General features: G+C 42.2%; 1 protein-coding gene across 1 annotated transcript in view; it reads left to right on the top strand.

Annotated features, from left to right (window-relative positions):
* Positions 1-14404, top strand: part of lrguk (leucine-rich repeats and guanylate kinase domain containing) — a gene marked incomplete at both ends in the record, with an annotated part of 49307 nt that overhangs the window by 24965 nt on the left and 9938 nt on the right. Inside the window, 4 exons of the mRNA XM_080421196.1 lie at positions 166-367; positions 4272-4394; positions 5044-5171; positions 8297-8422. Coding sequence (XP_080277322.1) covers positions 166-367; positions 4272-4394; positions 5044-5171; positions 8297-8422 — 579 coding nt within the window. The remainder of the gene's footprint in view (positions 1-165; positions 368-4271; positions 4395-5043; positions 5172-8296; positions 8423-14404) is intronic.

Genomic DNA, 14404 nt, shown 5'->3' with positions numbered 1-14404 from the left:
GGTCAGGACAACCCTTAGATAAGTACACATTAGATGTACTGATTTAAACTACGGTATATTTTGTTTATATGATTTTCAAACCCTGTGTCTTTGTTGTAATTGTTGCTGTTTCCAGGGCGTGTTGAGTCTGAAGAGCAGTTTCTTTGTTGTTGTTGTTGTTTCCAGGGCGTGTTGAGTCTGAAGAGCAGTTACTTTGAGCCTCGGTACGTTCTGCTCATCCCCACCGAGTTGGACCGCTACGCCCAGCGCCTGAGGAGCCGGGAGTTGTACAGCCCCGGCCAGATAGAGGGCGCTGTGGCGCGCATTGAGCTGTACGCGCGCACCAACAGGGAGCGGCCTGGCCTCTTTGACAACGTCATCCCCTGTGGTCAGTTCTTTATTTTCCCCCCCTTCTTTTGAAGGTGAATTTCAGAACACATGGATTAAAGTTCTCAGTCGCCACCACAGATTTCAGTCATTTGGATTCCATAGAAGTCAGCATGTCTTCCATTGAAGCATGTCATGAACCGAAAATAGGCGATCTTCAAGCTCTTAATCTGAGCTTGTAGCAGTGGTGGAAAAAGTACTCAAATGTTTTACTTATGTAAAAGTATCAATACTGCAATGTAGAAATATTCTGTTACAAGTAAAAGTCCAAAATTCAAGATTGACTTGTGTAAAAGTACAAAAGTATTGGTATCAAAATGTACTTAAAGTACCAAAAGTAGAAAGTAGCCTACTCATTAAGCAGAATGCCAGAAGTTTTCAAATTTATAAACATCTTTCGAAAATAGCAGATCTACAAGCTCACAATGTGTCGCATTGTGAGCTTGTAGATCTGCCCGAAGATCTGGCCGAAATGTATATACTGTAGGGCTGAAGTGGTTAATGTGTTTTGTAATAATAACCAAACTCTACAAAGTAACAAGTAACTAAAGTTTTCAAATAATTATTGTGGAGTAAAAGAACAATATTTGCCTCTGAGATGTAGTGGACATTGGAAATACTCCATTAAAGTAAAAATACCTCAAACTTGTACTTAAGTACAGCACTTGAGTAAATGTAAATGACACCACTGTCTACAAGCTCTCAATGTGAGCTTGTAGATTTTTCGGTTGTTATTTATTTTAAGATTAAAGAGTATTTGAAGTGGTCAAACTGGTCAAACAAGTGGTTCAATCTTCCAGAAAATCCTAATGATCTCAGATATTTCATAAAAGCAAAGGATAACCCTCTGGCGTCTGGCATTTTGTTTTAAAATACAAAATTACTGTCCTCTTTTGTCAGTGCGGGCTCCTTTCCCGCTGTTTCACAAATTGCATATTAGGACAATCAATGTTGTCAGAAATTATATGTATTAACTTAAAAATACGTGCATAAGTATACAGTTCCGATACATATCCATTGCCCGCTTGCATCATTTTGGCGCAAGTGTCATCAAGGGACAGACATTTACGACTGAAGATTTTGTATAGAGAAGTTGTCAAAAACAAAACACATTAATGTGGAGTGGTTTTGGTGGAAAAATATACCAGACAGGCAGACACAGTTTGACTTTACGATGTCCTCGCCACTTCAAACGGAGAAAAAAACACACCGATCTATCCATCTTCATCCGCTTATCCCGAGTAAACATTCACGATGAAAATGTCCACAAGCCCTTTTTTTCGTCCATAATTGCTATTTCTTTTTACATTTTGCAAGTTGGCAGGAAAAGAAAACGGGGGGGAATCATAATTGCCTCTTGATTACAATTCGTCTCAATCTTAATGTCTCACAACATTCTGCCCCCCCCTGGGAGGTCGTGCCCCCCCCCCCCCCCCTCTCCCCCAGGGGGGTCTGTCGGTCCCCACAGCGTTGATAAAGCACTGCTCTCTTTGCTTAGATCTATAAACTCTACTACGCTCACAATCCAATTAACATGTGTATTAACCCATTAAGACCTGAGGCCGATTCTACAAAATGGCTTCGAAATCCTAACAGTTTTCTGGATTTCAGGATTCAAATAAAAATAAATCGAAAGTAGCAGATCGACAAGCTCAAAGCTTTGCGCCGCGTTTCGAGCTTGTAGATCTGCTACTTTGATGCTTTCGTGTGACGCCATAGTATGATAAAGTAGGGCATTAATTTTACGAAAGAATACGGAAATAGGACGTTTCTGCCTACAACAACGATAGATAGCTAAAATAAAAAATGACACGGTTTGCTTTCCCGGTTTTAATGGGTTAAGAGCACATTAGACCACCAGCCACTGTTTATCACCGCTCCGTGAGAGCACCCAGACATGGTAAGTTGTTTGCTTAATGGTGTGTGTGTGTGTGTGTGTGTGTGTGTGTGTGTGTGTGTGTGTGTGTGTGTGTGTGTGTGTGTGTGTGCGTGTGTGAGACAACTCATCACTTTTATGCACAGCTAGCAGCATAGCACCTCATTAAACTGAGGGTCATCATCGCCATATCTTACATTCATTAACATGAGATGGGAATTACGTATCGACCGCTTTCGTGACCCGCTTTGATTCAGTGTTGCATGTGTGCTTGTAGGCGCGCGTGCGCTGTAAGATGCCTGACTTGCAACTTGGTGTAGAAATAAAGCACAGGTTGCCGGCTCAACAGAAAGTGTTTATTCACAAAATGGCGGGGCAAAGAGCAACAGAAATCCTTCCCAGTCCGGGGAACGTCTTCATTGTAATTCAGCGGCTCATCTGTAAAAAGCAGACAAAGGTTTAGTCTGTGCTAAAACACCTTCACTGTCTCTATAGCTAAAGCACAGAGCTTATATGCGGCTCTATCTGTGTCTCTCACTGGCCCCTTTCCCACCAAAAAACTACTTTGGTTCTACAACCAGTGCCGTTCTAGATTCTTGGAACCTTGGTGCTTTCCAGCGAACCGGCTTGCGTTTTCCACAAGATTTAACCGGAGCTCTGGTTCAGTTGGTGGTGCTAATGTACCTAAACACCAAATATTGAAAAGAAGAAGGAATACGTCATACATACTTGTTGCACAACACAAGCGGAAGTAAACAGTATCCACGAGTTTTCCTGTGTTAATGTGACAGCAGGTTAATTTGTAAACTCCTAGTTTACACATCTGGATCCCCTTTTTACATACATTTAAGTCTTGGTTTTGGTCGGATCGTCTCATTTTTCCTTTGGCTTTTAAAGCTGTTTGGGTTTGATTAAGATGGCGGATCGCGGATCGTTTAGATTGCATGCGAGCGTTTGTGTTTTGGCATTGTTTATGTTCACATATCACATCAGTGTCTTCCGTCTTCCAACCTACTGATCAGGGACGTGCAGAAGGATTTGGAGAGGCAGGGGCTGGAATTTGAAAAGGGCACCTATTGGATTTTTTTTAAACAAACAATTACCATACTTTTAGGCCCGAAAACCTGACAAATCCGAAGAGGTATCATTGCGTGGTTAATGTCCTCAAAGTCACGCACCCAGCAAGCTTTGAACTGAGCAGATTGGTCCTTCTGTTCCAGAGATAATGGCCAAAACATCTTGAAAACGGACACTTTCGCCGGTTTTCGATCGCCGATTTTCGATCGAATTTTGGCCATTGTCGCCCGTTTTTCTTTAATAACACAGGCTAGGAAGGTCGTACGGCGACGAACTAGATACCTGAGTAAAGTTCGCTTTGAGCTGCATCCGACACATCCACTGGCATTTCCGTTGGCCTTACCGTTAGGCTGCTAGGGGTAGTTGAAATACATTTTTTGTTTATTATTTTTATTTTTTTCAGTCTGGAGAGGGCACTTTTTTAGCGACAGGTAAAAGGGCAGGGGCTCAAGCCCCCTTTCATGTCTATGTGTGCACGTGCATACTACTGATTATTGACACGCCCATGTATGTCATCACGGTTCACAAGATGAACCACCGATTTTGTTAAAAATTAGGCGGGAAGAAAGAACCGAACCAGTTCAACTCAAGTACAAACTTCACTGAGCAACTTTAACTTTGTAGCTGAGTAATATGTTACCAGGAGGATCTAAAATTTGTAGGGATGTCACGATACACAAATTTCACCATACGATACAATATATATATATATATATTTTGTTATATATATTTTTTCCAATTACCAATATCAACATTGACCATCATATTCAGTTTAAAGGTGCTTTATTTCTAAAGCACTTTAAGTGCTCAGTCTGACTTCACGACGATGCATATCGTCATGTTTTAATATCGCAATATATCCTGTTATGATATATTGTGACACCCCTAATACTTTGACTCAAGTACAGGAGTTGAGTTGAGTTCTTTGTCCACCACTGGTATGTGTGTATAGATGACCCAGAAGAGGCCTACCAGACCCTGAAGAAGGTGATGAAGGAATATTTGGGCCTGGAAGAAGAGCAGGCAGGAAGTGATGTCAGCGACCACGGAGAGACCTCGGACCAAACTCCTCTTGGTGAGTCTGTGAGGACCGTTAGGTGCTTTATGCTGAGCTGTGGTGGAAAAAGTACTGTCTGAGATATTTCACTTAAGTAAAAGTAGCAATACCACAAAATAGAAATACTATTTTACAAGTAAAAGACCTGTGTTCAAAAGAGTAAAAGTACAAAAGTATTGGCATCAAAATATACTTAGCACCGATCGGTACGCAACTGAGGTTTTAGGACAAGGGTTCCCAAACTTTTCAGGCCGCTACCCCCAAAACAATCACATTTGAACTGGGGACCCCCCACCCTGACAAGCACTTGGAATTGTAGGCATTACATTTAGTTTGACTCGGTTCCACAGATTAATATTGCATTGCATTGTGAGGTGTTGTAAACTTGTAGTTCGGCTATTTTCAAAATGTTTGCCTCTCTCTTAATTTGGCCAATGTTTGACCATTTCTTATAGTATACTGTAGTGTGTTGGTTACTTTTGACGTAGTAATGGTCTTATTATAAATAATTGTTGTGGGTATTGTCTGATGTCCTCCGCAAGTATAGTAATACAAGTGTGTGTGTGTGTGCGTGCGTGCGTGCGTGCGTGCGTGCGTGCGTGCGTGCGTGCGTGCGTGCGTGCGTGCGTGCGTGCGTGCGTGCGTGCGGTCTCTTTCCATGCTGCAGAACCAGCGCCAGAGGAGAAGACCACCCGGTCCGGATCAGGTCCGGGTGGTCTAGAGATGGAGGACCCCTCCTGTAGAACCTACCTGAACAAGGTCCAGGCACAGCTCCGCACCCCCAAGACCTCCACTGTGAGTGACATCACTGTCTCGTTAAAGCAGTAGCTTTTCAAAACATTTTAATTTCAAGGACCCCCCAATAAGGCACTCTGGTGGTGGAGTGGTAGTAGTACCTGCCCACCACCGCGGAGACCAGTGGTTTTGTGCCAGGGACCCCCAGAAGAGAAGATCTGTGTAAAAAAAAAACACAAAAAAAAATCAAAAATAGCAGATGTATAAGCCTTATATTTTAAGGTACAGCCTTAAAATATAGTCCAGGGTTGTCATTGTATTATTATATTGTTACAACAGTAAATAATACAAGTAAGACGCGCGAACGCGGGAAGCGAACGCAAAAAAAAAAAAAAAAATATGAAAAAAAAAGATTTAAAAAAAAGTAACCAATAAAAAAATTAAAATAAAATACAAAAAAATCTGCGTTAAAAGGAGCATCTTAGAAAAATACAAATGCACTAAAAAAAAACTTTGAATGTTTTTGAACAATTCAACAAAGTGTTTGAAGTGCCTGTTTCACCCACTTCCGGGGGGCGGAGCCAAAATCCGAGCCCGAAGTATTTGTTCGTAGACCCCCACTTAGGGGGGGTAGAAAAAGTTTCGGAGTGATTCGGGCACTTTTCATTTAACATGGGGTTTCAATGGGGAGTTTTTAGGAGCCTTCTCCGGGGCGTGGCTTCCGGGGGAAGGGGCGGGCTTAAACGCAACCTTGACAGGTGTGTTCAGTTTTCAAAGACCTTTCATTTGATGTATGGTACGTCTAAATTGGACATTTACTTATCTCAGAGGAGCTGCAGGCAGGCAGTGCACACAGACACACACGGACGCACACACACACACTCACAAGCCGAGCACGGTTTCATAGTAAGCTCCACTTGCGCGGAGGCGCGCCTTCGGCGCGCCTCCTTCCGCTGCGTTCGCAAACAGCTAAAGTTTTTTTTGTTGACTATATGTACAGTTGAATTTGTCAATATATAGTCATAGTTGTAGTCATTATAGCTTAGTTTTTATTTAGTTTTTGTCCGTGAAAAAAGGTAGTCGACGAACAGTTTTCGTCATGGTTTTAGTCGACAAAATTAACACTGCTACAGTAATATATTGGAACTTCACACTCTAACTGGGTCTCGGTTTTGATCATACACTGCAATCAAATCTGCCAATTTGGTGCAGGTACCAAACAACAAACATTCTTATTAATGGTTCCACTGTAAAATACAGAAGAGCATTATGGGACGTGCTCAAGTGATCTGTAGTTTATGAATCTCTGCCAGTGGAGTCATCTTTTTTTTATTTTATTATTTGTATTAATCTTTTTTGTGGAAAAAGTTTTTGTGTCATGGCTGCCAGTTCCCACCTGATGTTGTGTGGGAGTTCAGACTGCTCCAGGCCGTACTGAATAACTGCTAGCTTGCATAACGTCTTCAGACCAGGATTTAAGTCTAAAATTAAGACTTTGTGTCCCCCAAAGAGGATGATACGATCTCCCACCATGCAACAGCCCATACAATTCCTTGATGAACACGGAATCTCCATGGGCTCAACCTTCTTTCAGGAAAAGTTCTCTGGATTGAACCTCCACAGATCACACAGATCACTGGCTTGGTAGCCACCAAATATATACAGCTCTTCCTTGTAGGTAAAGACTGAATGACCACTGCATACTTTTGGAGGAAGCTGTGCAGAAGGCGTGCTCAGCCAGCAGTGTGTCTCTGTGTCAAACACTCTGATGTGGTTTGGGTGCCTTGAGCGCCCAAATACAAACATCTTTGTCCCGATGATGGCAGCAGAGTGACGTTCTGAAGCAGGTCGTGCTGCCTCTGGTGTTGATGAAAGACCAGACCATTGTGGCGGTGTCCAACTTGTAGATGTCATTAGTTAGGCGTCTAGTCCACTGGTTGCGTCCTAGATACACATGACCTTCCCCAAGACAGGCTGAGTGGTTGCACCTCCCCTCTGGAACAGTCCCAGAAACCTTGGGTTTCAACCATAGGGTGTCGACATCAAATGCATAAAGTACGTTGGAGTGCTCACTTGTATTCGTTCGAAACCTTCCCCAGATGTAGATGACATCTTTTATCAGTACAGCTGTGTGGGAGGTGACACTGACACACATCTCACGTTCTCCTCTTCCAGTTGTCACTGGGGGCAACTTCCTCCTGCGCAAGGACATTGTGTTGAAAACACTCACACCAATCTGAGCCTTGTCGCCGTAATAGTGCCTTCCAAAGGCATACACTTTGTGCTCCGCTGCAACAGCAGCATACCTGTAATGTTTTGGTACGCCGCTCAGATACAGCGTATTTGAAGTCTTGCTCTTTAAAACGCCACAGTCGATGAGTTGGGTTTGGCCAATCAAGGAAGCCGTTGACTGTTGATAGCGAATTGACTCCCCAGCGGCAATCACAGTTCTGCTCCTCCAATCAGCTACACGGCAGACAGTGTGTTCGGCTATACGGCAGACTGTGTTCAGCAGTGTTGACAGATAATAGTCCAGTGAAGTTCTTACAGGCAGCTAGAGCCTTTGGTAAAAGTTGCTGAATGACATTCCTTTTTTGTTTATGATACATTTTAAAGGTTATGGATTGATGACAACATTGGGATGTCATTGCGTGATGATGCCATTACGTTGGATTGGGCATAGCAGTCCGGACAGTTTTTGGTTCCACAGATAGAAACCCCATAAACCTTTCCCATAGAGATTTCCGAAAATATTTATATAAATTATTTTAAGCCTGTAACCAAGGCTCCTGGTGAATCATGACCATAAAACATCAGATTCTGTGTAAAAAAATAATAAAACTGCAAAAAAAATGTAATTAAATATTCAAAGATTTTTTGACACAGAATCAAATGTTTTATGGTCATGATTCACCAGGTGTCTCGACGGCTTGGTTCCAGGCTTACAATAATTAGTATAAATATTTTTGGAAATCTCTATGGGGAAAAAATGTATGGGGGTTCTATCTGTGGAACCATAAAATGGCCGCCACTGCTATACACAATGACGTTAATCAGCATGACTGGGAGATGTCAACAGATTGTCAACAATTATCCGTGACGTCCCTATTTGGGCATTCAATTTCCCCAAATCAGATCAAATGAAAATCTTCAGAAATGAATCATCTTTGTGGTTGCTCCTGCAGGAGTTGGCGTCCATCCGGAGGAGAGAGAAGCTGGTGAGAGAAGCTCTGCTGCAGCAGCAGCCCTACAGCCCAGCAGGATACAGTCACATGTTCAGCAGGTTGTTGTCATCTGCACAGTGTTCCCAAGTCTGCTAATTATATAACGCTGTTCCATTTACAATCTCACAATTCACAATCATACAATTGCAAATTGTAAGATAGACCATCCCAATATATAACGCTGTTATGTTGTCAGGCAAAAAAAACTCATATCTCCATCTTCTTAACTTTTTGTGTTCTTTTCGTAAATTAGTGCCCCTACTAATTAACGACCCTAGTTGCAGATCTACAACCTTGAAACACGGCGCAAAGCCGCGAGCTTGTAGATCTGTAAACATGGACAATTTATAATTTAGCAGACACACTTAATCCAGAATGATTTACAGTAAGCAAGGTAAACACGAGGTAATGCATCAAATGGATAGAAATAGTAATCTAGGATCATAAGTAAACCAAGAACCTATCATCAGTCTAAACAGTATAATATAAAAAAATAAATACAGTGCCAGGTCAACAAATGAACCTGGCATCTGTCTACATGACATGCTATCTAAATTACATTTTAACCTTTGCATAAGCCTGCAAGGTCGTCAAGGCTACGACAAGTGCTACGGGCTAAAGTGGAGTCTGAAGAGGTGACTCTTCAGATTACGGCAAATAAAAGTACTTGAATAAAAGTACCTCAAAAATTATACTTAAATACATTACTTGAGTAAATGTACTTAGTTACTGTCCACCGCTACTCAACAAGGCATTCTTAACGAAGCCCATTAGCTCCTAATTGGCGGAGTGCTTCTCGTTAAAAGCATTGGAGTGGCCTCTCCTGGCTGACTGTTGTTTGACCTTGAGCTTTTTAAGGGTCCTGATGAAAGAACCTTGGGCTTTGAAAGAGACACGTGCTGAATACATTGTTGCCTGTAAGCACTTTAACACAGTGGTTCTCAAACTTTTTCATGTCAAGGACCCCCAAATTTACACTTATTAGCCCGCGAGCCCCCATTTGAAAAGAAATGCCAGGGACCCCCATAAGAGATTTTTACGGCTCTAGCAGTGATTCTCAACCATTTTAATTTCAAGGACCCCCCAGTTTGACATGCATTAGGCTACGGACCCCCATTTAATGGCATTTATATCTCTGGGCCCCAATTTATATTGTAAAAAATCTAAAATGACACGGACGCCTTCCCCGTTTTAATGGGTTAAGACCTGAGGCCGATTCTACAAACGTCGTCTAAATCCTTAACAGTTGTATGAAAAACTTATGTTGCTATATAAGTAGTGCTCAAACGTTTTCATGTCAAGGACCCCTTAAAATTATATGTATTTGGCCGCCAAACCCCATCTTAAAATATGTTGTTCCAGGGACCCCTGAAGCAAAGATTTGAGTAAAAAATGTTAGCTTTAAAAAGATTTGCACAAATGTTCAAGATTTTTTCAAAAATAGCAGATCTACAAGTTCATAGCGCGGCATGAAGTGACGCACTATGAGCTTGTCATATTTCTGAATAGTCAAAGTATAACATTATGGTTAAGTGGTTAACATGCTTGCAACGCTATATTTACCACTTTTTGCTGGGGACCCCCCTGGTACCCCCCAAGTCCCCGGACCCCACTTTGAGATCCTGTGTGTGCGCGTGCGTGCGTGCGTGCGTGCGTGCGTGCGTGCGTGCGTGCGTGCGTGCGTGCGTGCGTGGGTGGGTGGGTGCGTGCGTGCGTGCGTGCGTGCGTGCGTGCGTGCGTGCGTGCGTGCGTGCGTGCGTGCGTGCGTGCGTGCGTGCGTGCGTGCGTGCGTGCGTGTGTGTGTGTGTGGCTAAAATCTAAAATGACAGAGATGTTTCCCGGTTTTAATGGAAAAGGATTAAAGGCCCAATACAAAGATCAAAACATTGTGCTCCTTTCCTTGGTCTTCCATTGTGTGTTTACGATTTTAAACGAGAAATCTCCTCGTTAGTGGCATTTCGGAGGCAAGTGTCTCGTTAACTGTTTGAACTACTATGTTATTTAAAACTTTAAACTTTAAATCCTGTTAAAGGACAGAATTAAATGCACTAGAGATGATGAAAGGCAGATTTTAATGCAGGTAGAAATTACTCTCCCTCGGATTTACTTTATAGTCAGATATTACTGTGTGTGTGTGTGTGTGTGTGTGTGTGTGTGTGTGTGTGTGTGTGTGTGTGTGTGTGTGTGTGCGTGCATTTGCTTTGCCATGTGTGTGTAAAAAGGGGGGTGAAGAAAATGACTGGCTTTGTTTCTTGTTTGTTCCCAGATCGGCCCAAACATCGCCTGCATCTCTAATCTCACAGGGTCGCGACCCTGACCTACCCACAGCCCAACACAGCCATGATGTCTGTGAGGACAGCAGGTACACACACACACACACAGGACTCCCTCTTTCGTTGGTGTTTCGCCCAGGTGGGCTTGGTTATATTCCTAAATTTAACCCTAACCTCCCAGAAAATATGCCTAAACCCACTGGTTAGTGGTTTTTACTAGTGAAAATAGCCGATCTACTAGCTCACAACGCGTCGCAGTGCGACACGTTGTGAGCTTGTAGATCTGCTATTTTCACCACTTCTAACATTTTTTAATGTATTTTTAATGGAATTTACATTTTTTATGAATAATTGTGAGAAAAAAAAACGAATGAAAATCTGCGGGACTGCTCTATTTTTGACCTTTTTTGTTGTTGTTGTTGTTGTTGTTAAATATGTAAAGCTAGAGCAGACAGGATTTTCGTTCTTAACTCATTAAAACCGGGAACGCGTCTGTGTCACCACTTTAACAATTATTTCATTCTTTGGCTATTCAAAAATAGCAGATATACAAGCGCTTCACCGTGTGCCGCGCTATGAGCTTGTAGATCTGCTATTTTAGAAAAATTTCTGCAAATCTTTGAATATATATATTTTTTTTTAAAGCAAACATTTTTAACTCAAATCTTTGCTTCTGGGGCGTCCCTGGAACAACACATTTTGAGATGGGTGTCTGCGGCCAAATACATATAATTTTGGGGGTCCTTAACATGAAAAAGTTTGAGAACCACTGATTGCAACATCATTTTTTTTTTTTAACTGAAGACATTTGTAGAATCCCCAGAAGCAAAGATTTGAGTTACAAATGTTCGCTTTAAAATATATATATTCAAAGATATTATAATTATATTTATAATTATATTAAAATTCAGATCTACAAGCTCACTATGAGCTTTTATATCTGCTAATTTTAAAGTATAAAATCTAAAATAACAGATGCTTTCCCGGTCTTAAAGGGTTAAATATGCAAAGCTAGTCCAATATCCTTTTAGAAAAATTGCCATATACTGTACGTGTAGTCAAGGCTCTGATGCTGTAGCGATTTATGTAATGTGTTTATATACATATATATGCGCACACACACTTTCACTTAATCTGACTCATAAAATGATGATTCATGGCTCTTGCTACCTTTTTTTCCCCCACAGTGTATTATTTCAGCTCCATAAACAGGGCTTTACTGCATAGGCTTTATTGAATCAGTCATACATTAACACAGTCATGCATTACTGTGTGTGTGCGTGTGTGTGTGTGCATGTGTATTCCTGGAGTGTTCCCTCACCAGAATATAATTAGCAAATGTATCTTATTTCCTTTTCCCTATGGATTAGTATAAATTATTTACTGTTCAACTTCTTCGGGGATCAGAATTTTATAGAACTTTGCACATGAACATTCTGGGATGAACATACAGCTAAAATAGCAGATAACGACAAGCTCACAACACATTGCATAGTGCGATTAGTTGTTGTGAGCTTAGTAGTTTGGCTGTTGTTGTCGGTGAGGAGATTTGGTGTTGAAGGAAGACATTAGCTGACATAGAACAGTGGTCCACACATTATTTTGGGGTGTCCGCAGATGATCAGCTTAATGTGCAACCTTGTTTTCTCACTCAACAGTAAACAAACCAACATACAGAATAAGTGCATACAGGGTATCTTCACATTTCTAAAGTCACAATTTAATGACTTTTAAGACCTTTTTAATACCAAATTGGCCAGATTGTCAAATATTACTAAAGAAAGAGGCAAACGTTGTGAAAATAGCCGATCTACAAGCTCACAACGCCTCAGACAGCTTTGTAGTGCGGCTATTTTCACAATGTTTATCTGTGGAACTGAGTTAAACTAAATGTAATGCCTAGAATTCTTGCCTGTCAGGGTGGGGGGGGGGGTCCCCAGTTCAAATGTGATTATTTTGGGGGGTGTCGCGGCCTGAAAGGTCTGAGAACCCTTGACCTAGAACAGAGCCAGGGCTTAAGTGGCTAATCTACTTGTCAGTGCATACCGTATGACATGTGACAACACTACTCAACACCTTGCTATTTGTAGGATTCCACTCTGTCTCACTAGGGATGAGTTTGTACTTGTGTGTGTGTGTGCATGTGCGTGTGCGTGCACGTGCGTGTGCATGTGAGGACACAGTGTAATGTAATGGAAGGAGGCTAATTGCTATGACAGAGTTTTGGCACAGGAATGTGTGTGTATGCAGTGGTGGAAAAAGTACTCAAATGTTTTATTTAAGTAAAAGTATCAATACAGCAATGTAGAAATACTCTGTTAGGGCACGGTCGCACCGCACTTTTGTTCTACCTAAGGGGCGGAATCTGCCAATGCTTTTTCAATGAGAATCGAGTGGTTTGTTGCACATCTTTCCGCCTTGCGTTTATGCGCTCTATACTGCTTTTCCCCTTCTATCCAATCGGGTGAGTCGAAGGCAGACTGTCCCAAGACTCAGGAAGCGACATGGTGCTTGCGATAGAGCAACTGGTTGTAGCTGTTGCATGGGTGGGTCCTGAAAGTGAGGACCCACCCACTGGTTATTGGGACAGAATGCTCTGCAAGCTACTCTGTTTTTTAAAATCCGCTGGCTGCAAAAAACTGTTGACCGAGTTTAACAGCGGGCAACCATATTTTGGTGTGAGGGCGCGCTCCCACCAAGAGTTGGCTGGCCGCTGTTTGCAGAATCTGCCAATGCATTGTCAATGCAAATGCGTTGATTCACGCAAGAGCAGATTTTTCCGCCTCTCGCGCAGACCTTGCGTTTATCTGCTCTCCGCGACTAAGCATAAAACTGCTGGAGGCAGGAGCCGATTTTATCCCTCTGTCCAATCGGGTGAGTGGAAGGCGGACTGTCTCAAGACTCAGGAAGCAACATGGTGCTCAAGGCAGCAGGCACAGGCGGTGCGGGCTGCGGGGAGGGTCCTGAAAGTGAGTGACAGGCGCGACACTCCCGTTTTTTAGAATCCGCTGGCTGCAAAAAACTGTGGCCGCGCACAACCTGCGTTTAACAGCGGCCAGCCAACTCTTGGTGGGAGCGCGCCCTGACCGTGCCCTTACAAGTAAAAGTCCGGAATTTGAAATGTACTTGAGTAAAACTTGAGTTTAAAAGTATAAAGGTATTGGCATCAAAATGTACTTAAAATACTCAAACTAAAAGTACTCATTATGCAGAATGTCCCATTTCAAGTTTTCAAATGTATAAAACTCTTTTGAAAATAGCAGATCTACAAGCTCGAGCTTGTAGATTGGCTATTTTCAAATGCATATAGGGCTGAAGTGGATAATGTAGGCTATGTTTTGTAATAATAATACAAATCTAAACTAGTCACTAGTCACTCAAGTTTTCAAATAATTGTAGTGGAGTAAAAGTACAATATTTGCCTCTGAGATGTAGTGGAGTAGAAGTAAAAGTACTGAAAATTGGAAATACTCCACAGTAAAGTAACAATACTTCAAAATTGTACTTAAATACAGTAGTTGAGCACATGTACTTAGTTACTTTACACCACTGGTAATGAGGGGTCATGAGTCTTGCTCAGGGACACACGTCGACAGATTGCTGGCCTGGCCTGGAATCGAACCTGGGAAAACCAGGGCCTCTGTCTTCCCAGGCGGGCTCACTAACCACACAGCTATGGCCCGCCCCAAAATTAAACTTTAAAAAAAAGTTTTTACTGGCTCAACCAAGTGAAGACAGTTGCAGCCATAAGCAGTCGTTCCCGGTTGCTTTTCAGGACCGGAAGTTCCAAGATGGT

Source organism: Gymnoscopelus braueri (assembly GCF_963280865.1).
Source record: "Gymnoscopelus braueri genome assembly, chromosome: 23".
Lineage (NCBI taxonomy): Eukaryota > Metazoa > Chordata > Actinopteri > Myctophiformes > Myctophidae > Gymnoscopelus > Gymnoscopelus braueri.
This window is presented reverse-complemented; position numbering and strand designations above follow the sequence as displayed.